The 23,437-nt window shown below is 50.6% G+C and overlaps 7 protein-coding genes across 7 annotated transcripts; 3 read left to right on the plus strand and 4 right to left on the minus strand.

Moving 5' to 3' along the window:
* Positions 1-4,441: 4,441 nt before the first annotated feature.
* On the minus strand, positions 4,442-7,354 carry F5J12DRAFT_929596 (uncharacterized protein; the record flags this gene model as incomplete). The annotated part of the gene is made up of 6 exons (XM_051749499.1): positions 4,442-5,051; positions 5,117-5,213; positions 5,277-5,301; positions 5,358-6,117; positions 6,165-6,880; positions 7,046-7,354. 6 exons carry the CDS (start codon positions 7,352-7,354, stop codon positions 4,895-4,897), a joined length of 2,064 nt encoding a protein of 687 aa, XP_051595779.1. The 3' UTR covers positions 4,442-4,894.
* A 158-nt stretch (positions 7,355-7,512) lies between these two features.
* On the plus strand, positions 7,513-10,285 carry F5J12DRAFT_859235 (glycosyltransferase family 90 protein). The gene is made up of 9 exons (XM_051746801.1): positions 7,513-7,548; positions 7,639-8,029; positions 8,055-8,142; positions 8,199-8,342; positions 8,394-8,496; positions 8,558-9,074; positions 9,124-9,480; positions 9,535-9,749; positions 9,805-10,285. The coding sequence occupies exons 2-9, from the start codon at positions 7,668-7,670 to the stop codon at positions 9,879-9,881; spliced, it is 1,863 nt and encodes a 620-aa protein (XP_051595780.1). The 5' UTR covers positions 7,513-7,548; positions 7,639-7,667; the 3' UTR covers positions 9,882-10,285.
* Positions 10,286-10,611: 326 nt separating this feature from the next.
* On the minus strand, positions 10,612-11,208 carry F5J12DRAFT_726849 (uncharacterized protein; the record flags this gene model as incomplete). The annotated part of the gene is made up of 2 exons (XM_051741753.1): positions 10,612-11,020; positions 11,054-11,208. 2 exons carry the CDS (start codon positions 11,206-11,208, stop codon positions 10,612-10,614), a joined length of 564 nt encoding a protein of 187 aa, XP_051595781.1.
* A 251-nt stretch (positions 11,209-11,459) lies between these two features.
* On the minus strand, positions 11,460-12,762 carry F5J12DRAFT_726854 (heterokaryon incompatibility protein-domain-containing protein; the record flags this gene model as incomplete). Its single annotated transcript, XM_051741754.1, is given in 2 exon segments — positions 11,460-12,299; positions 12,319-12,762. 2 exon segments carry the CDS (start codon positions 12,760-12,762, stop codon positions 11,460-11,462), a joined length of 1,284 nt encoding a protein of 427 aa, XP_051595782.1.
* A 1,711-nt stretch (positions 12,763-14,473) lies between these two features.
* F5J12DRAFT_726834 (ubiquitin conjugating enzyme 1) lies at positions 14,474-15,064 on the minus strand (the record flags this gene model as incomplete). The annotated part of the gene is made up of 3 exons (XM_051741752.1): positions 14,474-14,779; positions 14,842-14,963; positions 15,025-15,064. The coding sequence occupies 3 exons, from the start codon at positions 15,062-15,064 to the stop codon at positions 14,474-14,476; spliced, it is 468 nt and encodes a 155-aa protein (XP_051595783.1).
* Positions 15,065-17,096: 2,032 nt separating this feature from the next.
* F5J12DRAFT_963657 (uncharacterized protein) lies at positions 17,097-18,386 on the plus strand (the record flags this gene model as incomplete). Its single annotated transcript, XM_051749973.1, has 2 exons — positions 17,097-17,255; positions 17,313-18,386. The coding sequence occupies 2 exons, from the start codon at positions 17,097-17,099 to the stop codon at positions 17,889-17,891; spliced, it is 738 nt and encodes a 245-aa protein (XP_051595784.1). The 3' UTR covers positions 17,892-18,386.
* On the plus strand, positions 17,970-20,606 carry F5J12DRAFT_859265 (general substrate transporter). The gene is made up of 11 exons (XM_051746802.1): positions 17,970-18,095; positions 18,143-18,360; positions 18,420-18,502; positions 18,557-18,718; positions 18,782-19,043; positions 19,108-19,202; positions 19,264-19,375; positions 19,433-19,592; positions 19,666-19,757; positions 19,817-19,975; positions 20,066-20,606. The coding sequence occupies exons 2-11, from the start codon at positions 18,150-18,152 to the stop codon at positions 20,362-20,364; spliced, it is 1,635 nt and encodes a 544-aa protein (XP_051595785.1). The 5' UTR covers positions 17,970-18,095; positions 18,143-18,149; the 3' UTR covers positions 20,365-20,606.
* The last annotated feature ends 2,831 nt before the right edge of the window (positions 20,607-23,437 follow it).

The raw sequence follows: 23,437 nt of genomic DNA on the forward strand, positions 1-23,437 counted from the left end.
CGGATAGTGCGGAAACAATATGACCAAGACACCGCGGAAAGCCATGCCGGAGAGGTTGTCCGTCGGACGACTCGGATATGACTACCTTTCATGAAGAAGACGACGGGGCAAGTGAAGAAGAACGGTAACGTACAGCTGTATTACCCGGGACGGATTCCACCCCTTACGTACCCTATATCTACCTCCATCCGAAGATATCTAATCGGCTGAGCACAAGCGAACGAGATCGTATTACTGTGGACTCGTCCTGACGGAATATCGTATACACCATGGTCCAAGCCGGGGGTGTCTCAAAATCAACGCAGTCCTCGCCAAGTCTGTGACCGTGCAAGTCTTGTAATGCCCGTCTCCATCCCCCAAAGTGCACGGGCACTATGTATGTATACGCACCACCTCAACGCTTGGGAGTTCTGCATTCCTCACTTTCCACCTTAATACAAACCATCCAGCGGTATCGCCTGCATGTTGCCACCGCATGATTAATCCGCCAATCCGTAGCCCTAAACCCAAGAGTCCCCGATCATTGCCTTTCCGTCAAGTCCCAACTTCGTATCATAGTGAACATAGTGACATAGCAGGCATAAGTCACTTATCTCGTCTCATCCTGATAACACTTATATTCAAATTACCACTTCTACCACTCGCGAGATCATTCTCCTAGTTAGTATTAGGCAAAAAAGATCCCCTAAACCGCTCGGAACGCCTGTTCCAGGATCACGTTTCTGATACACGTGTGGTGATTTCGAAATGTTCGTGACTGCGACAACGACCAGTCACTGGTTTCATTTGGCCAGGGCGGCAGAAAGCCAATTCACAGCAGGTATAACCGCAACGATGTCGATGGGTCTGCCGTTTCCATTGTGCTCGAACACACACCATAACCACTTCGTGTTGTGAGGTGGATACCTTCCAGGTCACATCTCGACTCAGCTCGACTCCTGCGGAAAGATAGTTGCTACTGGTTCCGATAGGCTATGCGCACAGTCGTCCTTATATAGATAAGACGAGGGAAACCGTTAGAGAAAGTCGTTATCTGGCAATCACCGGGACATGGTTCAACTTTTGACAGTGTGAGACTGTCGGCAATTGGTTTGGACTGTCCCATATGCTATCGGCAATGGCCGTCGGAAGAGAAGTTTCCGTGGCAGCCTGACCCTGAGCTGACGGGGGCAGTTGACAATGTGTCTACTATGCAATGCCTAGAACTGGGCGCGGGATGGCCAAAGTGTCATGCGGATATGGTTGGATCGTGATCCTAACAACTCACAACGGGAGTCCACGGTGATAATCACCATTGGTATTGGTCCAGCACATAAACGTTTGTCCGACCGTCCCCGATGTTCCTTCCAAGCATCAAACAAATTCAACAAGATTAGACATTCGCACCTGGTACTACTTGTGGTGACAGTACGACCCAATCAGGCTCAAAAGGCATTCCTCATACCTCGGATGACGATTGTGTAAGTTAGATCGGGATCGTTCTTCTGACCACCGAAGATTTCCGTGCATTCGAAAGGAATGCGACACGAAAAAAGCATGGGAAATAGTACTGTGAGTTAGGCTACCATGCTGTGGCTTGCAGGGCGCCATCCTCGGCATGCCATGGCACGCGTTCCTATTCAATGCGCCAAGGTTCCCTGTGGGAGAGGGTTTTGTCGGTTGAAAAAAGTGCATTTTGTACAGGATTTACTATACGCTGCCACGGTCTACCTCGCTTACATAGTCTGGACGGACCGGAGACCGGGATCGGGTCCCGGCCCGGACCTGCTTGTGATCACGCAGTCCCCTAGAGTCCAAATAACTCGATTTACCCGTGACAGAAATCGGAATAATAGAAAGATACAGATTGGTTCGATGGCTGGTCAAAGAACAGCAGATGACTTCCATGAAAGTGTACGTATAGCTAAGGCCAACGCATGATTTGTTTTATTCTCCCGCCGATCCTCCGCGTCAGAGCGGCATTGGCCCCTTGGCGAGTTGCCATCTCGGAGGCCAGCCACTTGATGTCGCCATCGACTGTTCCACTCTGCAGCCTGAAGGCGCGGTAATTCGTGATTTGGGGGTTCGGTTGGGTAGCTGGCGAAGGGAATTGTTTTCTTCGCCTGATTAAGGGTACGTGCAATGCGGAAAATATTTCGCTGATCATTGACGAAGGAGGCCTGTGGCGAATATGGCATCATTCGACGTGTATCAGTGCAGTAATCCAGCTTCGTGGCACTTACGAGATCGATATATTGTCCGATCGGTGTCTGCATCCAGTTGCCATCCTCCATGATGAGGGTAACGACGTGCTGGACCTCGAAGAAGTGATCGCGTTCGATAGGCGGAGTCTGCACTGGTTGCACAATATCTTGGCCTACGTTGGGTCGATCTGCCGCTCGTAAGATGCTGTTAAGCCAAGCCTGGAGGAAGTCATCATCATTGACTAATGTTGCCTGATCCAGGGTGCCTAAGGGTAGACTGGTTAGAATCATAACCACGTCAAGAGGGTTCGACTGCTTACGATTATCAGAACTCATGGCTGATATAACTGGGGGCGTAATCGTAGACATTTAGAGATGCTTTGGGTTGCGCACGCAAGGTTAGTTGGCAGAGCATCCTCTTATATACTCGGAGCCATATCATCACGAAGCCCACAGCAGCCACGGGGTTGCGGTAAGAGTGACTTCAGGGGCTACCAAGGTCTCGATGACCTATCACTGGCCCGCCGTCGCTTTCAAATGTGCAAAGTGCGGAGAACGAACCTAAACGTTAGACTACCCATGGCTGGTAGCCCACCCGATCGGTCATAGACGCTGGAGAAACTCCAGAAGGTTCTCTCCGAGCCTACTAATAGCGTGACACGGGGGCTGATTCTGATCCGAAGTTTTCGAACATTTGCAATAAACACCGGGGCAAAGACTTGAATAGTTGAATGTGAGGAAGATCAATTGTCTGTCCAGCGTCCAGAGGGCATGTACAAAGAGAATTCCAGAGGGCGAGTGAAAACATACCGTCGTGTTCTGTGCTGTACAGCCCGTGTTCAATCTTATGGTAGTTTGCTTGTAACTGTCTGTGATGCTGGAGTGAATGTTTCTTTCATCACGAGCTGTTTCGGAAGTCCATGTCATACACATATGCTCTATTCGTCTCAACGACAGAGTCGGGGACTGTGGGGCTCCGGGATCATGTTCAACACGGATGCTGACTATTTCAAAACCATAAGTTACCATATCTTGTCAAATCAGCACGTTTTCTTCCTTGTAACTAATTCTGGGGAATTGCTAATCGGCACCTATCTTTCCCCTGGTGTGTTGTGCCCGGTTCGTTGGCTTATCAGCTGCCAGCCAAGGATGGCGACAGTTTTGGACGCCATGGCCTGCAGGCTGAGGGGGACTAGGATGGATATCCGTAAATGTGTCGTTCTGGATCGTGTAATCTGACGCGGGTGATCATTTCCACCGTTGCGCAAATAGGTGATATGATAGGTATGCACGTTCGCAGCGGTCGGTAGGTAATGTCAGTGCCAATTCTCATTATAATCTTGACAACAGCGAAGTGCAGCTGTTGTCACCGTGTGTAACTTTCTCCCTCTTCGTCACCTATGACTCGTTTATGGGAAGAATCATAAAAGTTCGTATTGCCATGGAGTTCTCACTGACAACTTCCCGCTTTCGAACGCTCACTTGCGGGTCGTGGGGGAAGGAATCAACGGAGACGAACTCTCGCCGTAGGCTTGCCAACTTGCAGGCTATATCGATCCACGGACTCCAGATCATTCATCACAACGTCCTCGCCCTCATCAGGTTTTTCAAATGGCTTGGTCACTTGTTCCTGCGGTTTGATCGCGCGCCCTTCGCTCAAGGCGTGACTTGCCATCAGCCGCTCAAGCGGTCAATATGCAATTCCCAACTGCAGCCGTCGATATCACTGCTGCTATTATTTCCCGTGTCAAGGCCACACGGTGAGCCTTGGTTGCAAGATCAGAGCGACACGGGAGGAGATTCGGACCGTCTGGTGGAATATTGAATTGAGGCCGAAGAAAATCCTTTTTTTGTTTGTTTTGGCGGTAGCTGTATTCGATGGAACAGTGTTACCGAGGCCGCTTGGTTTTGCAGGTTTTCACCAGCACTCTTTGAAGCTTGAAAGTACAGGGCGTGGCCGAATCACGACGGTGGAGCTCAGTTCAAAGCAACGCCATCTCCCTTCACCCCAGGCTGAAGACGCCTACTGGATGCTCTGGAGCTTGGCCAACTACAACCAGTGTCTTTGATAAAAGGCGTACCCATCCACACGCGCGACATGAAAGATATCCAACTATCAGCGCTCCACATGCCATCCTGGCTATTTCAGGATTCCTCTCATTGATTCAAAAAAGGGCAGGTTAAAGAGGGTAAGGGATCTGTATGCCACCCCATGTTGCGCCAGCATTTGTCGTGAAGCCAAACCGGCGCAATGAGATTCATAACGTCTCCAGCTTTTCCACTTAAGGCACAAGGTCTGGTAGCAGGATCATCAGTCCAACGGGTTAGTTCACCGCACAAATCAAGAGAAAAAATGTCTCTGTAAGTGAGCAAGTGCCAGCGACATAGCAAAGCCTAGTGCAACAAGTTTCGGATCCATGTCAGACTGAATACGCGAGTATGTGGCATCGTCGTCGCGATCGTGACATTCTGTTGTGCTTAGTGCACATAGCAGTTTACGTACGGCGATTAAGCGGGGAGGGACGTGGAACTGGGATCCCACGAATGGTCGCCCGATAAATACGGGACCACGGAGGGAATGCAACACAGGAAAAGGAAGAAAGCGCAGCCGCAGCTATCGCAGGTCTACGATTTCAAGGGATAAGTCCTTCATCTGCACGTGTCCCTTGTCCGCATCCTGCAAAGAGAGAAGGAAAAAAAGCGATGGTGATTCAGTAACAGTACGGCAAACGGGGCGACGATGGAAATGAAGTCGTGCACGTACAGGTATAAATTGGTATGTCAGGGTGAGGATGAAATGCTTCCTTGGCATCGCAGGCCAGGATGGTCTGTAAGCCAGGCGGATCTGTCAGCCGGAAAATCCCAAAACTAACGGATAACACATTGTCAATTTCAAACTCGGCATGTATGTGTGCTGTCTAGTGATAGCTTACTTTGGAGTGGACTTCGGTGCACAAACAACCGCAAACGACTCTGGGAGCATCCGCTGGAAGCCCGAGTGCGTGTGTAAGTCTACCGAGGACATGAAGCCTGTTGAAATTGATCGGTTGAATTAGGACGTCCGATGATAAGCCGATACGACATTATACACACATGATTGAGAAGGATGTGTATGGATCTGAAAATATAGAGGACATTAGGAGAGGCAGACGGATTTCTCCCTCAGCCACTCACCCATCCTAGCGTTATCAACGACCTCTCCTCCGTGAACTGCATTACCAGTTCCTCCTCGTCCATAGTACACGTATCGCTGGTCGAGTGTTGCTTTGGAATCAACAGTACGGTGACAACGTACTTGCCATTCTGATCCCTGCCGAGCAGGAGCCCGCATGTCTCGCGATTGCGCGCTGTGTTAAGAGCCGCAATAGATAGGAAGCGGGGAAGGCAGTCCCGTGGTAGCAGCACCGTTTTGAGATCTGGCACCCGGTCGTCCGCAGCTCTGTCTCGTATGATGCGGGCCGATTCTTGTGACGGGGTACGGTAGCGGTCATTGCTGACATGCTGCAGAGTGGATGATGGTGCTCCTTGAGGGTGCCGAGAGAGAGAGGGGTAAGCAAGTCGGGGCGGTGCGGGTGGGCGTTGAGTGGCGGGGGGGATGAGGGGAACATTAGAAGGATGGTGGAGTATATCGGCGGAGTAAAGACTATCTGAACTCGATCTTGACGAATCTGGAATGAAGAGTAATGACGATGGGGCGACGTCGGAAGCTTTAAGACTTGGGTAATTAAACATGGAGTGCAGGGAAGGGGTATAACCTTGCAGAAGCTGATGCTGCGACATGAGGTGAGGGTAACGGATACGTCCGTCTGGTGGCGCAGGTGATGTTGTGGTCACTGGTATCGGGTATGATGGGCTGCGTGAAGTTAGTCTCGGTTGAGCACGAGCCCAAGATGATACGAACGGTTTCACATTCTGTGGCTTGTTCACCGGATCCCTGCGGCTTGGTCAGCCTGGTAGCAGAAATGCAAAGACAACGCCGACCTAGTAGGGCTTTCCAGGGGCATGGGTAAAGGGACAGCTTCTCCGTATGGTGGTTCTGCCGTCATCGAGCGCTGGGGGTTTAGGGCAGAGGGACCAGCCACGTGTGTTGGAGGTTGGTTGATACTGTATCGTGCTGCTCGAGATGCGGCTTCTGCTTCTTGCTGGCGTCGGAGAATGCCTTGCTGTTCTCTGGGTCGTCGCCTTGCTGCATCTTCCTCCTCCTGTGTCCAGGTATCTTCCTGCTTCCACCTAATATCATCACGTTCTCTTCGGCGTTCTTCCGCACTCACAGGTGTCAACTGCTCGGAAGTCTCCCTCTCTCGTCTGTTCTGCACGGATTCTCCGCGAGATATAGTTGGCGCACGTCTCACCGCAGGAGGAACACCCTCTTTCGTCCCAACTCTGGTGTCGACCTGCAACCGACGAGGAGATTCCGAAGCCCCTGAATCTACAGTTCTATAACGGTATTCGTCCCTCCGTCTCTCGACTTCGCGCCTCCTGTTTGAATCGAGCCTTGCAGCTTCCTGAGCTTGCCATCCCGATTCGTCCGGGGCAGGGTGCCTAGTATCTCGTTCCTCTATCGATTGTCTCACATTTTGCTCCAGGGCAGCACGAGCACGAGCCGCTTCTTCTGGATTTCGACTCGCCCAACGTTCATAGCGGTCGACTAAAACTGGCTTCAGTTCCCCAAGATTTTCGAGGATCGCCTGACCGTTCTGTGGGACATCCATCAGCCCAAGTCCAAAGAAAGCGCAAACAAGGCATTTAAAACTCGAGTGCAACATATACAGAGTACATATCCTGTCAGACGGAGTACACAGCATTACAACAATAGTTTCTACAGAAGGGGAAACGGGGAAAGCGCTGGACAGGATACTCACGAGACCAAGGTTATGACGCTGAGTCGCTGTCAGGACTGTGTAGTACTCTTTGTGTGTGGGAAGTTTCTCGAGGATAATAGTAGCAGCTTTAGCAAACTCAACAAAAGCAGCCTCGAGATCCCCTGCGTCAGCGTAGCTCCGGCCTGCTTTCCGGAAACCGTCGGCAGCTCTCAACCACTGTTTCAGCCCTCTCGACGGGTCCCATAGATTGTTCACTGCACGATCTGCAAGCTCTGCAATACTGAGAGGCCTGCGGGCCGACAGGGCTGGGTGGAGGGACTGGCGGAAGGCTGAATCTGACGGGCTCATGGCTCGACACTCGCTGGGGGGGAACGGCAGAACAAGGGAGAGCCTCGCGCGCAGAGCGGTTAACTTTCCTTTTCCGGACAAGAGCTTCGGTTGGGTCACGTGACGGAGAACGTAGAAATAGTAACTAATAAATAAATAAATAAATAAAATAACCCCGAGAATCTTCCACCCTCGCTGAAGTCATTCAACTCGCGGTGCGTTGCAAGACGTCACCTCCATACGCTTAATCAGTCTGATTTTTGGGTATCTCTACTTACTTTCCTCACTATCCTACGAGTGGATAGAGCTTCGCAGGCGCTAGGGTTGGCTGGGTATGGGTTCTCTCGATGCACGCGATGTGCGCGCTACTAGGATGCGGGGATGGCTTTACATAGCATGGGTGTTTTTGTTCTTCATGCTCGCTGGGCTTCTTTCATCGAGGCGGAATCGCGGGGTCGTCGGCTCCTCAGCAGCCAGATCAAGTTGGTTCAGATCACCTTCCAAGTGGCTCCCTTTCGCTCTTTACGGCGACTCCAACGTCCTTGACGAGCACCCAATACCACGGCTCATGGCCGACGCGGAAAAGAAATTCAAGACATTGCTCGCAAAGCAAAGCAAAACCCTCCCAGAGGCGGTCGCAGAGTACAAGCGCCGGTACGGTCGAGATCCGCCTCTTGGATTCGACGATTGGTGGAAGTTTGCAACCGAAAATGACGTGAAGGCTAGTAGACGAATTCGATGCAATTGTCGAAGACCTTGCTCCGTTTTGGTCACTCAGTGGTGCAGAGTTCAGATGGAGGGCCTACGAAGTAAGGGAAATGCGTGACCCACCCTGGCAGTGATGCTAACCTAGATTGACGTGTAGGCTGGGCAGCTACCTTCTATTGATTTGGTTCGCATAGAAGATGGTCTTGCTATCGACCTGAAGGTAGAGAAGAAGTTCAAGGACACCGAGAAAGGACACCGGGCTCTCGGTTTCCGTCGGCTTCTTGAAAAGTTCCAAGATAAGGTATGTGTTTTCGAACTGACATCTCTCTGCAGCCGGCCAAACCTGGTGTAGCTCCCAGATATGGACTTCCCGATCAACGCAAAGGCGGAGGGTCGAGTGCTTGTACCTTGGGAACACCAGACCTATCCTAATCTCACCACTGAAGAGCTTTCAGGTGCGCATCTTTTTCCGGCCTTCGTAACATGGGTGGTGTAACTCTTGCACTATTCTCGCAGTGGAAAACTTTACTCCCGATTGGAAAGGGACAGGCAGTGTCTGGCATGCATTCCGTCGTACCTGTGCTCCAGATACCCAAGCACGTCGGCTATTCAGCTCCTACCGGAACCCGAATGCGGAGAAACCGAGGAGTCTACTTGGTCCCCAGAACACTGTCGACGAAGTGTTCAATTTTGCGGAGTCGGTCGATGTAGACCTCGACTACTGCCATTACCCCTGGGCTCATTTCACCCAAGGCCACTTCTTTTCTGACTGGCGCACCGTGCCACAATTATATCCCGTCTTTTCGCCTGCAAGAGCCAAAGGTTTCGCAGATATCAGGATCCCAAGTCATTACTATCACGGTCAGAATTCCCGCTATACCTATGGCTGGGATCCAACCAACGAAGATCCCAAGGAAATCGATGATATGGAGGTTCCCTGGGACAATAAGGTTGAGGTTATTTTTTGGCGAGGAGCCACTACCGGTGGAGGAAGCACGCCGCCTGGGTTTTCTCCTTTCTACCAGCGGCATAGGTAGGGTGATTTGGAGTCACGCCTCCAACGTGCTCATCTTGCCACCCAGATTCCTTCGTATGGCACATGAAAACGCCAAGGCAAACTATACTATCATTCACGAATCCCCTCTCAATCCCGGCGCATACATATCTACAACTGTCCCCGCAATGGAGCTCAACCGCGAAATCATGGATGTCGCCTTCGTGTCTGCGGTCGGCAGTTATCCGGGTGGCGAAGAAGCCCTGCGTCGAGAGCACCGGTTCGCACAATCTGTTCCGCTTGGCGAGCATTGGTCGTATAAATATCTCATCGACCTGGATGGCATGTCTTATTCAGGCCGATTCATGGCGTTCATGGCATCCGACAGCGCTGTCATTAAGTCGACTGTGTACAAGGAATACTTTACAGACTGGATACAACCATGGTGAGTCTTTCTCTCCCTTGGAAACGTCATGGCTGAGGTGACTTCCGCGATCAGGCTGCACTTCATACCTTTGTCATCATCTTATTCAGAGATATACAATATTCACGCTTACTTCTCCGGACCGTCGAGCGCAACCCTGAGAATAGCCAACATGTCACACGTCCCTGAGGTCAAGAACATACACACAAATGGGGACCAGCAGTTGAAGAAGATAGCACGAGCTGGGAAACAATGGAAAAAGACCATTGGACGCACTGTCGATATGGAAGGTTAGTTTTCGTATGTTCTGGGGTAAGCAGGAGATTGATGCAGGCTACTACACAGCGTATGTATATCGACTATGCCTAGAGTACGCCAGGCTCTGGGCGGACGACCGAGATGCATGGAGCTTTGTACTTTAGTATCATTAGCTTTAATCCTTGGGCGTCTTGGAGTTGTAGGATTTTCGTCATTTTTTGTGCTTGGGTTCGATGTTGTTGCATTGCTTTCCAACAGAAATACCACGTCATACCTTACACGAGTTCATCCGCGAGCACATGCAGAAGCTGTATGTGCAGTGTCATTACCTTCCGGATGTGCAGGCCTAGTAGGACAGTCACTTCCGTGAGTGTCCCCCCCTCGAGCACACCTGCCCAAAGGGGAGGCTAATTGTATCCTGTCGCATGCTACTAGTTATTTATTGCATGTTATTATCGCTTTCATGACTTGCAAACTGAGGTGGCGAGATACATACCAGGCGACGTACGCACGGTAATTTGAATGCTAGGGCTGTCGTTCGATATTTCAATGATTAACCGCACATAACGAACCAGTTGAGTGAGACTATTCAAGACGCATCCTGCGCCGCTGGCTAACAATTGAGGACGGGGGAAAGTGGTCTATCCCCTCGCAAGACGTGGACCTATCACAGCCGATCCTACGACCATTCGGCAGCTGTCCCAACCCCCCCGTTGTCGAAGTGGAAGGTTGGATTAACCCTTGCTTGGCGTGATTTTCTTTCCCTATCAACCACAGCAAAGGTGAAGACGACATCGACAACCTGACTGCTATGTACATTCCCTACTCCAATGTGCGTGTATTCTCGCCCCAAAGAAGACTGCCTCGGTGATCGTAAAAACTGCATATGTTGACTCATTGGAGTACGATTCCAATAAATGCAGATGTCTTCCGCCAGTCCACAATGTTATCCACCATCTCCTCTTGAAGTTTGAGTGCTTTCTTCTTATCCCCTAGGCCCTCCACGATCTTCCACGCCAACTCCGGGGTATTGTCAAACCTTTCGTAGCCAGACCCTGCGTCGAGAAGCAATTTGGCATGTTTTTCCTTCAGTACGTTCTCCACTTCGATGGCTTCCGGTAAACTGGCATCATCCCACATGGTCGTCACCAGGCGTAGCCGATCAATCGCTCCCTCTCCACACATCTTAGACAAGATCCGGCAGTTGCGTTCTTCAGTGCGAGAGCACTTGACTGTTATATCATGGGTATAGACCACGCCGGTAAGCATGATGGACCTCCGGAATCTGTTCGAGTGTGGGTTACTATCTCAACTTAGATGAGACAAGCTGGCTGACATGAAGCCCAACCACATCGATATGCTTTGAAACTTGTCTTGCTCAAACGCCGGCGTGTCTACGAAAACAAAACGTTTTCCTTTGTGGACACGCGTATAGGCGCTGACTGTTTCCGTACAAGCGTCCAGTGCGTCTGCATTCGGTTCCGGTGGCATGCCGATGAGCTTGTTGATGATCTGAATCCCTCCACATAAGCGTCCATCCAACGTCGACATTTTGTCATCAACCCACATTGCTCTTTCCGGAACCCAGTGAACCCAAAACACTAATAACAGTAGATGTGAAGATTATGAGGACTTGCTGGTAGAGGACACATACACGATCACGACATCATCGGGTTCAATTTCTGTCATGGAGATCTTCGCCTGCGCTCTACTCTGTGATAGCGTTAGTACATCCACGGTCTTTATGAGAAATTGCAACGTGCCTGTGGGGATAAAGGACCCCTGACTTTTCGATGGATACTCTTTCGGTAAGGAAGTAGGACTGATTGAAACTTGACTGGCTGCTTTCCCTCGTCGTCAGCCGGTAAGGGAGCTCGAAACAGCCTAGAATAATTGGAATTGTACTTCTGGATGAAAATGATCATTGCCTCGGATCCTTTCTGGGAATCGTAGCACGACAGCGTCGCCGAGAAGATCTCTGAGCCTGTAGAACGCTGATGAAGTCTGAGAGGTAGCCATATGTGAATACCATCATTAGTCACAGCAAACGTCCGATTTCGTTCCTCTGCAGATGCGACTCTGCGGAAGGCCCTCTTAGACAGGCTCTTTCCGAGAATACGATGGAATTTATCGCGGTCCGTGTTTTCAACGGTAGAGCAATCACGAAATTGGCTTAGATCGTCCGCCAGGAAGCTGCTGGACCAGCCATGATTCATCGTCGAGCCCCAGGCAAAGATACTTTGATCGTTGACCGTCCGTATGACTTCTAACTGAAGGCGGAGGAACGCGTTCTTCCCCTCCCCGTATAGAATAGGCATATGCACACCAAGTAACCCCAGCATCGAATACGCCCGGTCTTCCTCTCGTGCTGTCGTCCGGTCGGCCGCCCAAGACATAATCTGCGCCACACTGGGGCTGGTTCGACCAAGACCCTCCTCCAGCACATCAACCGAAATACGTGTGATGACGCTCAGAGAAGGTGCACAGCCCTGCTTGTCGCCAATGTACTCCCACTTCTGGTTGAGAAAGTGCACATTCACAGGTGCGATGAGTTCCTGGAGTGTCCACCCGCGAGAGAACCACTTAGGCCAACCGCTGAACTCTGTAAACTTGTCGTCGCGGTCTGTGGGAAGCGCAGAGGGCCTCGGTATCATGGAGAAACGCATAGCAGCGGTCTGAATTCGCATACCACACGTACATGGAGTTGATGGCCTCGGAAAGTTCGGCACTACCCCGCCTGTCGATGCAGCAGGTATCAACCCAAAGCCAATCCAAATGGTCCTCAAGAGCCAGCTCGCAGCTCTTCCGGATTTTCAGATATCCGCTGCGTCGTTGTATCTTGTTTCTGGCGAGAGCATCCATGTTCGTCAGCGACACCATCTCCGTGTACTGCACCTCGTCCTTCGGAGCGCCCCAACAGTGAGACAGAATGGCATATGCGATCTCCGCAAGTTTGGCGCCACCAAATTCCACAAGGAGCTGAGCTTCTAGCCCCGATTTTCCTGCGTCGAAGTCGAGGAAGGCTTTCACATCGATAAGGCGCATGGTACTCCAACCTATGGGGTGTATTAACAGAGGTACCTGCAAGGATACCGGTGGCTGTACCAATGGTCAATCGATCGTTAGGTCCTGAGGTTATGTGGTCCACTGGGTGACGAATGTAGTCGAAGCTTGGGCGGAGTAATGTGGTGGTCGAAGTGAAAAGGTGGGCACAGGGCACAAGGCAAACGGGCCAACTTGGGTAGGAACATGGAACACGTGCAGTGGAGATGAATTGAAATCACGCTCCCCGCTTCCATAGGCTGGCCCGCCCAATCCCTCAATCAGATATCTAGTTATCCCCAATATATCTAGGACGTTTCATACGAAGGAACAGACTTTTGCAAGCCCTATAAGTATGGATCGTTGCAGCCGTTGCATAAATTGGTATGTGTGGTGGAAGAAGCGAGCGGAACGAGTGTGCTTTGTCGACGACAAGACTAACCCCAATCAAGCGATCCGGTGCTAACCTCGCAAGTGAAGGAGACCGTTGAACCACGCGTTCTGCAGCCTCATTTCGGGTGAGGTAAAGGTGTCTTAATATGTCCACTGCTGGAACTCCTACGTCGTCACGGCGTCATGTCAGTGAACGACAATCCAGATTTCAATGACTTACAACAGCCCCATTCTTATGCGTACAATGCCGAAGTTGACCCTCCTCCGCGGTGTTCGACTGCACGGGATTCAGAATGACCAGAAGCTCGTCCTCGTTGACAAAGGATGGGAGGATAAATGGCAGACTCGTTCTGAAGCCATGTCAAGTACAAGGCCTCTGCAACGTCAAACTGACACGCATATGCATGTACTCCTTTGCGGTATCCGGTACTCATTTTGCATGGCTTCCCGAACGGCAACTTGTCGAGTTGGCTATCCCTGAGTCCTAGAGAGGTTGCCATATGATATTCTTATCTTCCGAGCGTAAAAGATACTGACTGGAGACTCGTCACTTGGCGGTAAAGATGAACTCATGAAAAGTCTTCTGTCAAACCGTGGTGGCCCATTTGGAGTGGGACGACAGAGGCCTTGCCGATTCAACAACTTGATGGGAAAAACATGCCTCAATTACATAGGAGAAAGGTCAACTCGACGGATCTTGGCCCCTGGGTTGCTGTATCAAATGTCTCCACACGTTCCTGAGACCAGAAGATTCGATAATCTAAGGGAGAATGGTCACCATGCTTCCACCTGAGAACGCCAAATCGCAGGAGGTACCGGAACAGCAACGATGGTAGATTTGCTGTTTCCGTTTTCGTTGCTTGTGCACATGCGCGAATAGACTTATTATGTAAGTAATCGGTAGTTGGAGTCTTATCGTAGACTGGGTACAACCATGGTGAGTCCCGTCGGTGCGTCGAGCGACGAGTCGGTGTTCGAACTAGCTGCCACAGAAACATAGAGCATGCCATCGTATTCCAACTAATGTGTAACTGCGCCGATGAGTGGGGAGATATGGTCAAAGGACGCGAAGGTAGATATAGTAAAGCATGGGTACAGCACCGGGGACCGTAAAAGATATCATACAGGAATGAGATAGTGAGAACATACAGGGGCAGATGTGGTAAGAAGAGAGGGAGATGGATAATTCCATAAACGCGGGGACATGCTGGTGCGCCTTTCACTTCAACGGTTCGTCGATGACTGCCTCGATATGTTCGTGAATGCTCAGCTGTGTCAGTTGCACAGGTGAACAGCGGTGCCAACCCACGTAACAATCTGCTCACGAGGTCTGCTGACCAGTTGCATAAGTCAGTGTCCAATCCCGTGCCGTCTTGTCAAAGCTGTCCTTGTTTCTCACATAGTGCTGCGAAGCTGCAGTGTCCAGGGAGTCACTTGACTCCGGAGAAGATAGAAGTGACTGCACTGATATCAAGGCAGTCCTGATAGTTAGGGTAGGAGACCAATGATCTTGTAGAATGTCAAGGCAGATAGCACCAGACTCGGGTGATATGTTCGGATGGTACACCTTGGTGATGAACTCTATTTGCGGGGGTTGGAAGGGGTACGATTCCGAGAAGACTATATCCTGTGGACAGATTTCATTAGCAAAATGCTAAACTAGCTCATGCGTGACTCTCGCCCGCGTACAACTTCGAAAACGCCACCCTCGTACGGCGTGCCCCTAGGACCAGGGAATGATCCTTTCAGATGGAAGGGAGATGAATCAAACGGCTCGACTTTGATACCGGAGTGTACATCCTCGTTGCAGGCTAAGAAAGGACCATCAGTTCACTCAGACGCCCAGCCGCAGTGATTCATATCTTTCCATACCCCTGATTTCCTTGGTAGCTCGACGGAAGCGTGCGTCCATGCTACGGGCTGACAGGTAGCAGCTGGGTCTAAAATGGGAGGGAGGACGTAGATGTGTCAGGATTGGTACCAGCAGGCAAGGCCTGATAGTGCACACTGCACACCGGGCGAGGGGCAATATTGCAACATTGCTGTACATGCCAAGTTTGGAGTCCATGCAGGGCCGCAAGGGGATTGCCCAGAAAGTAAGATGCCTTGGCAGGAGAAATCGACCTTACAAGGCAACGCTTGTTTATAACTTACCGTAGTCTGGCCTGTGAGGTGAGGTGAATTTCGTCCGTCATAGATAGGCAAATATCCAGATTATGCTTATCCCCGGCTTGTGCTGCCCTCACCAAGCCCAGTGCGTGGTAATCAGCATAACTGGCACGAGAAAGCCGATGTTGACATTGAGCGTTGAGAGGACAACAGGGAAGCTCGTTCCGCGATCCCCTGACGTCTCCTGACTTTATCACCAGCCAGCGTGCTTGCGATGGATTCGTGCTCCGAAGTTATCTACTGGGAGTGTGAGATGCAAGGGATGATAGAGGTGTCTCCTCGACTGCGTTGAGTGGGGATCCATTGAGTACTAGTAGTACTGTCTGGGTGTAGTGGCGATGCAAAGCTAGTTACTTGCAACGAGACGACACTAAGGAGCTTTCTCAAGGCTACTCGGTTTCCAGACAACACAGTCCTTATTCACATAAGGTACTTACTTCGTACTGCATACTACGGGTAGACGAAATTGGCAATCAGCCGTGGTGGCTCACTTCTTTACGTCTCATACCGAGACGACACTGTTTGATAGTTTCGAGGCGATTACCCTGCATACCCTGAATCCCTCGGCTGCGTTTTTTTTTGGCAGTGGAATATCGAGGCCAGGGTAGATCACGACAGTAGATTGAACCTCGGGGAATCCAGGGGATGGGGGGGGGAGGGCTCGATCGAACATAACCTTCGTGACGCAGCGATAGAGAGCTTGGGTTTGGGTTTGGGTGACAACGTAATCGAGAACTCCAGGTGTCATCGTTCTAGTTTATGCCCATCTTAATAATTCGATAAATTTCTATGGTAAGCAGAAGTTGACGTACTAAACTGGGGTTTGAAGTCGCAAGGACCAGCCGTGCCTGTCAAGACCCACGGCGGATGTTTGTTGAAATCCTATGTCAAGTACAAGTCGACGTACCAAGGGTCATATCGGTTGATGTCATCAAAATTACACCAGCCCTGCCCGTCGAATATAAGTTGAGAGGCCGACCGATCCGAATATTTGGCAACCTCACTGGCGAAACAGCTGTCGCTCAGTAGACATAGTATAGCTGGCGAAGGACTGCGGTGTTAGTCCCACGTCCTCGAAGTCGAGAGTGCACATGTTCTCTTCCGTATCGACGAAGAAGTTGCTCTCGTCCATATCGGACTGGGCGAATACCAACTGCTCGGCGCTAAATCTGATATCCTTTGACCTACTTCTCGATGGAATCTAACCGAAAGCCTAGTTCAAGTCATGGTTAACGGGAGGAGCTGACGACAACGAAGCCGCTGAGAGCCTCTGCAACCTTTTCGGGGGCGTCCCGGGCTGGGATGAATTTAGCCTTGATGTACTCCATGATAAGGTACGCCGTTTTGTGTTCGGGGGTGAAGTAGTCGTAAGTCTTGAGAACGCTTGGAGCATCCGTGTCACCATCTGCGAGTTTGGAGATGTACTGCTGCGTCTTGTACCGGGGGTACAGGAATGTATGGCTGTCATATTTGATGAAATACCCCGCGAAGACCACATAGCATCTGAAGTCGTGCTTCGAGCTTTCTAGTCTCGTGTTCTTCATAGCGCACAATGATCGCTGGTCGAAGCTGTTGAAGAGCGGATAGTGGCATTGTGAGGTGACCTACATGGGGTTTCCGAATGTCCCCAGACTTCTGGAGAACCCAAAGTGAAGACCAAAACACCCTGGAACCGAGGCAGCCACGCTAGACGTCCCATATATAAAACGTTGCCACAAGCCATCTCGGTAAGCGCCTTCACTGGTTGCACTGTACTCATATTCCACTCAACGAAAATGGTCGTGGCGCCGGTTTGCAAAGGGATTCTTACTTTGGCGGCCTTAGCCATTCTGCAATCTGTCTTGTCACCTCCTCACAAGCCGCAGACCAAAGAGCGGTATGAGCCCTCTCTGCTAGTAACCCGCGGGCTTCCAATTTTTCTGCTACTATCCAAAGTATACGCTTCTCGAATCAACAAATGTAGTCTATTACTGATTGACTGATTTGCCTAGATCATAAGCTGCTCGTGGGGAGTCATAGAAGCTGCTGCCGCATTGGCGGGGAGCGATCTATGCCCATCTCCCATACGTAAATGGTTCGTGACCCTACTGGTGCATTCCCCCTCTCCAAGACAGTCCATCACACAAGCCGGCACACTTTCTCCTGCATTTCTATCCGGAATATGTTTGACGATCGCTGGGTCGTTGCTCCGACGGCGCTGTTACCACGTCCTCGGCCGGCTGTTCACTTTCGAACTAAGTATTCGGGAAGGTCATAAGCTCATCACCTCCGGCCCTTACTCGATTGTGCGACACCCCAGCTATACGGGGTGCGTATTCATCCATGTTGGTCAGATCCTGGTTTTGTTCGATGACCACTCGTGGCTTGTTGCTTGCTCGGGGTTACTACCGGTTGATGGGGACACTATGATGAGGATACTATGGGCGACGAGAGTCCTTCTGTTGTCGGCGGGATACGTATGGACCATACGCATAAATAATGAGGATGCGATGCTTGAGAAAAGCTTCGGGAAGGAGTGGACGAAGTGGACGGAGAAGGTGCCTTATCGGTTGTTTCCTGGGATATATTAAGAGACAGGGACGATAGAAAAAACGTATCTATGAAACTTGCTATATGAACCCTACAGTGGATCCTCAACCCGGAGATTTTTCTCCGGGAAATTTGCAGGAGTGCGGGTGAACGTTCAAGGCGAGACGCTAGGGAAATGATATTGCATGGACGCCTTGGGGTGGCGGCCGAATAAAAAATGCCGGCTGTTCCATATGGTCTTGGAGCCTGTGAGAAGTTCTTCATGGGCCGTGTGTGGCTACGAAAAGACGGACGTTATCATGGCGAGGCTAATACCGCCCAACGATGCAGAGAAGGCTCCAGCTGCTGGTAGAGAGGCCGAGTCAGGACGCGTTGAAATCGACGACGTCGTGCAGTGCACCGCTGCTGGCGAGATATCTGAATACGCCGTCGTCGCGGAGGGCGAAGAGCGCACGACGTGGTTCGTATGGCTCCTGGTATGCTGCTGCGCGATATCCGGATTGCTGTTCGGTCAGTGCAGCGTTGGGCGCTAGCAATGTGGTTATAGTGCTGACGCCAGGTCGCTGTAGGGTACGATACTGGTGTCATCTCAGGCGCACTTGTAACTATCAATGGGGACTTGGGCCCGCCCGAGCTCTCCAACGGGCAAAAAGTTGGTTTTCATGCCCTTTTTTCTTCCCGTTCTCCTTACCAGCCCAACCCTTAGGAATTCATTACCTCCGCCACCACGCTCGGTGCGCTCCTAGGGGGTTTGGCCGCGGGAGCCATGTCAGACTGGACAGGTCGACGTCCCGTTCTCGGGATTGCGGACATTACCTTTATGGGGGGTGCCATAGGCCAAGCTGTAAGCCATACCGTGTGGAACATGGTACGCCTCAGCTCTTCCCAGTCTTTTTCTCGTTCTCTCTCCTCTGACCCACCGTGCTACCAGATTGGTTGCAGATTCTTGATCGGTATCGGTGTAGGCCTTGCATCGTGTATCGCTCCGCTCTACATACAGGAACTATCACCCACCCGGCTGCGTGGGAGTATGGTTGTCTTGAATGTGGTCATGATCACTCTCGGGCAGGTCATCGCGTACGGTATCGATGCAGGTTTTGCGAATGTGAATGCCGGATGGCGGTGGATGGTTGGACTCGGATGCGTCCCTGCTGCGTTACAGCTTGCGTTGTTGGTGTACCTACCAGAGTCGCGTACGTTTCTTTTCTTTTTTTCCTTCAAGTTACTTGGAGCGATAATGTACGGTGTTGCGTTCAGCTCGTGTGCTCGTGAGGCGCGGAAATATGGAGGCTGCTAGGAAGGTGCTGTCTCGTGTTTATGCACTCGCATCTTCAGAACAAGTTGATCTCAAGGTACATCCACCTCCGCCCTTACCTCCCAAATGGTAGCGTTGACATCAAGCACATGGTGCAGCTCAAAGTTCTCCATGCAACCGTGAAGCAAAGCATCGAGATAAGCAACTCGACGACATTCTGGCAGCGGTTCGGTTCCGTGCTCTCCAACCCCATCAACCGACGCGCTCTCGGTAGGGGCCTTGTACTTGCGTCTTGAAGCGCGTTGCTGACGCGGAAAGTATGGCCAGTGATTGGCTGTGGCATGCAAGCCTTTCAACAGTTGTGTGGATTCAACACACTCATGTATTACTCCGCGTCTCTCTTCCAGGAGATAGGATTTAATCAGCCGACTGCTGTCGGACTTATCATTTCTGGGACCAACTTCCTGTTCACGCTGTTTGCTCTCAAGTGCGTATATCCGACCTGAGTCCCGATGCTGCCTTACGGGCAGGGGCATTGATATCGCATTTGTGGGATGTAGGTATATTGACGTTGTTGGGCGGCGACGCATCATGGTTTTCTCTGCACCGGGTATGGTGTTTGGACTTACCCTGGCCAGTATCGCATTCTATTGTGCGTGTCGCCGCGATGTCCATTCCCACTCACTCGCTTACCCAGCTATTATCTCACAGACATGACGATCCACAGCGGCGGTAACCTTGTCACAGGTGTACATTATTCACAAGGATGGGCAGGTATTGTATTGCTCTCGATGATCATCTTTGTTGCGTCATATGCGACCGGACTCGGGAATGTGCCGTGGCAACAAGGAGAGCTATTCTCCCTCGACGGTCAGTCCTCGCATTACTTGGATGATCTCATTCTCCTGATATATTTTATTCGTAACTCTCGTGACGCAACATGTACCACACACCCCATAGTCCGCGGGATCGGTACTTCACTCTGCACAGCGACAAATTGGGCAGCGAACCTCCTCATCGGATCGACCTACCTCTCCCTCATGTCCGCTATCACACCCTCAGGCGCATTCGGATTCTATGCGGGGTTGTGTTTACTGGGATGGTTGTTCTGCGTATTTTTTTTCCCGGATGTGTCGGGGTTGAGTTTGGAAGAGGTACAGAGCGTGTTTAAGGCCGGATACGGGATTAGGGAGAGCGAGAGATTGAAGAGGGTGAAGAGAGAAATTTTGGAGAGGGAGAAAGCGAAGATGAGGGGGTGATGTTTTTTTTTCTCGTAATGGATCGTGGAAGATGATTTGACGAGACGTGATGTCAACGACGTACGACAAAAGACACGAAGACGAAGATGCGATAATGCACACAGAGGTGTACCAAAATGTTGGTAATCAACTAGTAGACCCTGCTACACTTGTGATCAAAAGTGCAGACACTACTACAGTTGTGGTAATGAAACATGTAGACACCACTAACAGCATACTGCAATACTAGTAAAATAGTGAACACTAATAAATTGTTGGTAATCAACTAGTGGACCCTGCTACACTTTTGGTAATAAAAAGGGTGCATGCTGGTAATCAAACTGTGGACAGTGCAGCATGCTCTGGCACATGTGCTGCAGTTTGCTCTGGAGTGTCAGCATGGTACAGAATGCTCCCAAACATATGCTGCAGTTTACTCCAGAGGGCCATGGCCTGCTCCAGAGTACTCTGGAATGCTATGGTATTCTCTGGCACATGTGCCACAGTTTGCTCTTGAATTTGCTCCAGAGTGTCTGCCATGCCACACTTTGGTTTAGAACATTTGCCAAAGCTTACCCCAGAGGGCCATGGCCTGCTCTGGAGTGCTCCAGAATGTGATGGTATTCTCCAGCACATGTGCCACAGTGTGCTGTGGAATTTGCTCTGGAGTGGCTGGCATGCCACAGCTTATCCCAGAGGGCCATGGCATGCTCTGGAGTGGCTGGCATGCTGCAGTTTGTTTTGGAACATATGCTGAAGCTTACCCCAGAGGGCCATGGCATGCTCTGGAGTGCCCACATGGGCCACAGTTTTTTCTGGCATTTGCTCCAGAATTTGCTCCAGAGTGGCTGGCATGCCACAGTTTGCTTTGGAACATATGCCACAGCTTATTCTGGAGGGCCATGGCCTGCTCTGGAGTGCTCTGGAATGCTATGGTATGCTCTGGCACATGTGCTGCTGTTTACTCTAGAATTTGCTCTGGAGTGGCTGGCATGCCACAGCTTATCCCAGAGGGCCATGGCATGCTCCAGCACATGTGCTGTAGTTTATTCTGGAATTTGCTCTGGAGTGGCTGGCATGCCACACTTTGGTTCAGAACATATGCTGCAGCTTACCTCAGAGGGCCATGGCCTGCTCCAGAGTGCTCTGGAATGCCATGGCATGCTCTGGCACATGTGCCACAGTTTACTCCAGAATTTGCTCTGGAGTGGCTGGCATGCCACAGTTTGCTTCAGAACAAATGCCAATGCTTACCCTGGAGGGCCATGGCATGCTCTGGCACATGTGCTGCAGTTCACTCTGGCATTTGCTCTGGAGTGGCTGGCATGCTGCAGTTTGCTTTGGAACATATGCTGCAGCTCACCCCAGAGGGCCATGGCATGCTCCAGAGTGCTCTGAAATGCTATGGTATGCTCTGGCATATGTGCCACAGTTTGCTCTGGAATTTGCTCAGGAGTGTCTGCCACAGCTTACTCCAGAACCAGACATACTGTGTAGTCATGTTGGGCTGCATTATGTACAGGATGCTGATCTGACCTGGGCTATGCCATATATGTCCCTATCACATGGTGATATTCTATTTGAAGCCTCTCTCTTGTGACCATCACACAGGAAGCAGGAGTTCCTGGGGTTCTTGTAGCATTGGACCTTGCATCTGCAGCATGACTCACAGGAATTGGGGTCAGGGGAAGGTGTCCTTCTGGCAGCTATGGCAGCATGACCATATAGTCTGTCTGACAGTGGACAAGGCTTGCATTTCAATTGGCCTTGAGCAGGAATGTCATCATCATTGTCAGTTTCCACTGTTGCCTTCCTAGAGTGGGATTGATGTCTGGATTGATGGGATGTCATTTTCATTGCAGCTTTGCACTTCTGCCTGCCTTGTGCTGGTTCTTCCTTGCTGTCCACTTCTCTGGCACCTCATCTTCACTCTCATCATCCACCTCCATCCTGTGCAAGCTATCTGCTATCATTTGCTCCACCTCTGCCTTGGTCACTTTCCATTTTCCTTTGTTGCTCATAGGCATTTTGGTTTCTTGAGCAGGTGGTGTTGATGTTGGCACCACATGGGGCATAGGGAGGCCCAACCAGTGGTAGTCATATCAACACTTGATGATGTTGAGCCACTTGTGGTTGGCAATGTTGGTTTTGGAAGGGGATAGGGCAGTCTTCCACTCAGGCCACAGGTGCTCAATCAAGCTGAGGTCTTCATGCCACTTTAGAACATGTCAACACCAATGAGGGTCATTGGAATCTCATCTGTCCTAGCAATGAGGTTGCATACAGCATCCTGAATGCATCAGTTAGTGAAAAAAATGTGATGGCACTATGATGCACTAGTTCATTGTTTATTGCCTTGATGGCACCTCTCCACTTCACAATCTTGTCTGCCTTTCCCAGCTTGCTGCTTTCCATGATGTCCTTGAAGTAAATTTGAAGGATGCAGTTGGCTGCAGCATTGAGCTCAGGTGATTTCTTGAAGAGCTTGTGAGACAATGATGACAATGACATGTTTCTGATGACAAGACAATGGAGTAGTTTGATGGTGAGAGTGGTGATGGTGATTGGAGAGTGGAAGAGTCAGAGGTTAAAGATGGACAATGAGATATGCAGATGTTGCATTTTTTATCCTGCCTATAAAAGATTCCCATGACATGATGGCAATACCAGTACAAGTCAATAATCCTGAATGTAAAGTCTGGGCCTACTCCAACCAACTCCAATGCTGGATGAGGTCTGGGGAGAGGTTCAGAAGCAAGTCCAACAGAAAGAGCAGGACTCTGACTGGCAGAGTGTTGGCAAGAACAAAGTCCACCAAGGTAAGGGTGGAGTGAAGTGAGGGTGTCAGATTTAGCTCATGCACTACCCCCTTGCATGATCTCAGCCCTTGTATTTCAGAGGGGGAGTACAGATGGACAGTCAGAGGTAACTCTGACAGGCAGAAGACAGAGACAGAGGGAGTAGGAACTAAGTCGATATTCATACTGAGGAACAGTGGAGTATGATACATGCTTTTATACTACTATGGAGGTACAGTAACCAGAATTGGAACTGACATACAGAGACCCAGAAATTTTCAAGTAAAACTTCCTAG

This window comes from Pisolithus orientalis (genome assembly GCF_024613125.1).
Source record: "Pisolithus orientalis strain OTSU chromosome Unknown F5J12scaffold_48, whole genome shotgun sequence".
NCBI classification, from domain to species: Eukaryota; Fungi; Basidiomycota; class Agaricomycetes; order Boletales; family Pisolithaceae; genus Pisolithus; species Pisolithus orientalis.

Bases quoted from the DNA above. Each gene is read 5' to 3' on its own strand.
- F5J12DRAFT_859235 (XM_051746801.1), top strand. From the start codon at position 7,668: ATGGGTTCTCTCGATGCACGCGATGTGCGCGCTACTAGGATGCGGGGA. The intron at 8,343-8,393 runs GTATGTGTTTTC...AACCTGGTGTAG, and splicing joins TTGAAAAGTTCCAAGATAAG to CTCCCAGATATGGACTTCCC. The intron at 9,481-9,534 runs GTGAGTCTTTCT...TTCCGCGATCAG, and splicing joins ACAGACTGGATACAACCATG to GCTGCACTTCATACCTTTGT.
- F5J12DRAFT_859265 (XM_051746802.1), top strand. From the start codon at position 18,150: ATGGCGAGGCTAATACCGCCCAACGATGCAGAGAAGGCTCCAGCTGCT. The intron at 18,503-18,556 runs GTTGGTTTTCAT...CCCAACCCTTAG, and splicing joins AGCTCTCCAACGGGCAAAAA to GAATTCATTACCTCCGCCAC. The intron at 19,758-19,816 runs GTGCGTGTCGCC...ATTATCTCACAG, and splicing joins GGCCAGTATCGCATTCTATT to ACATGACGATCCACAGCGGC.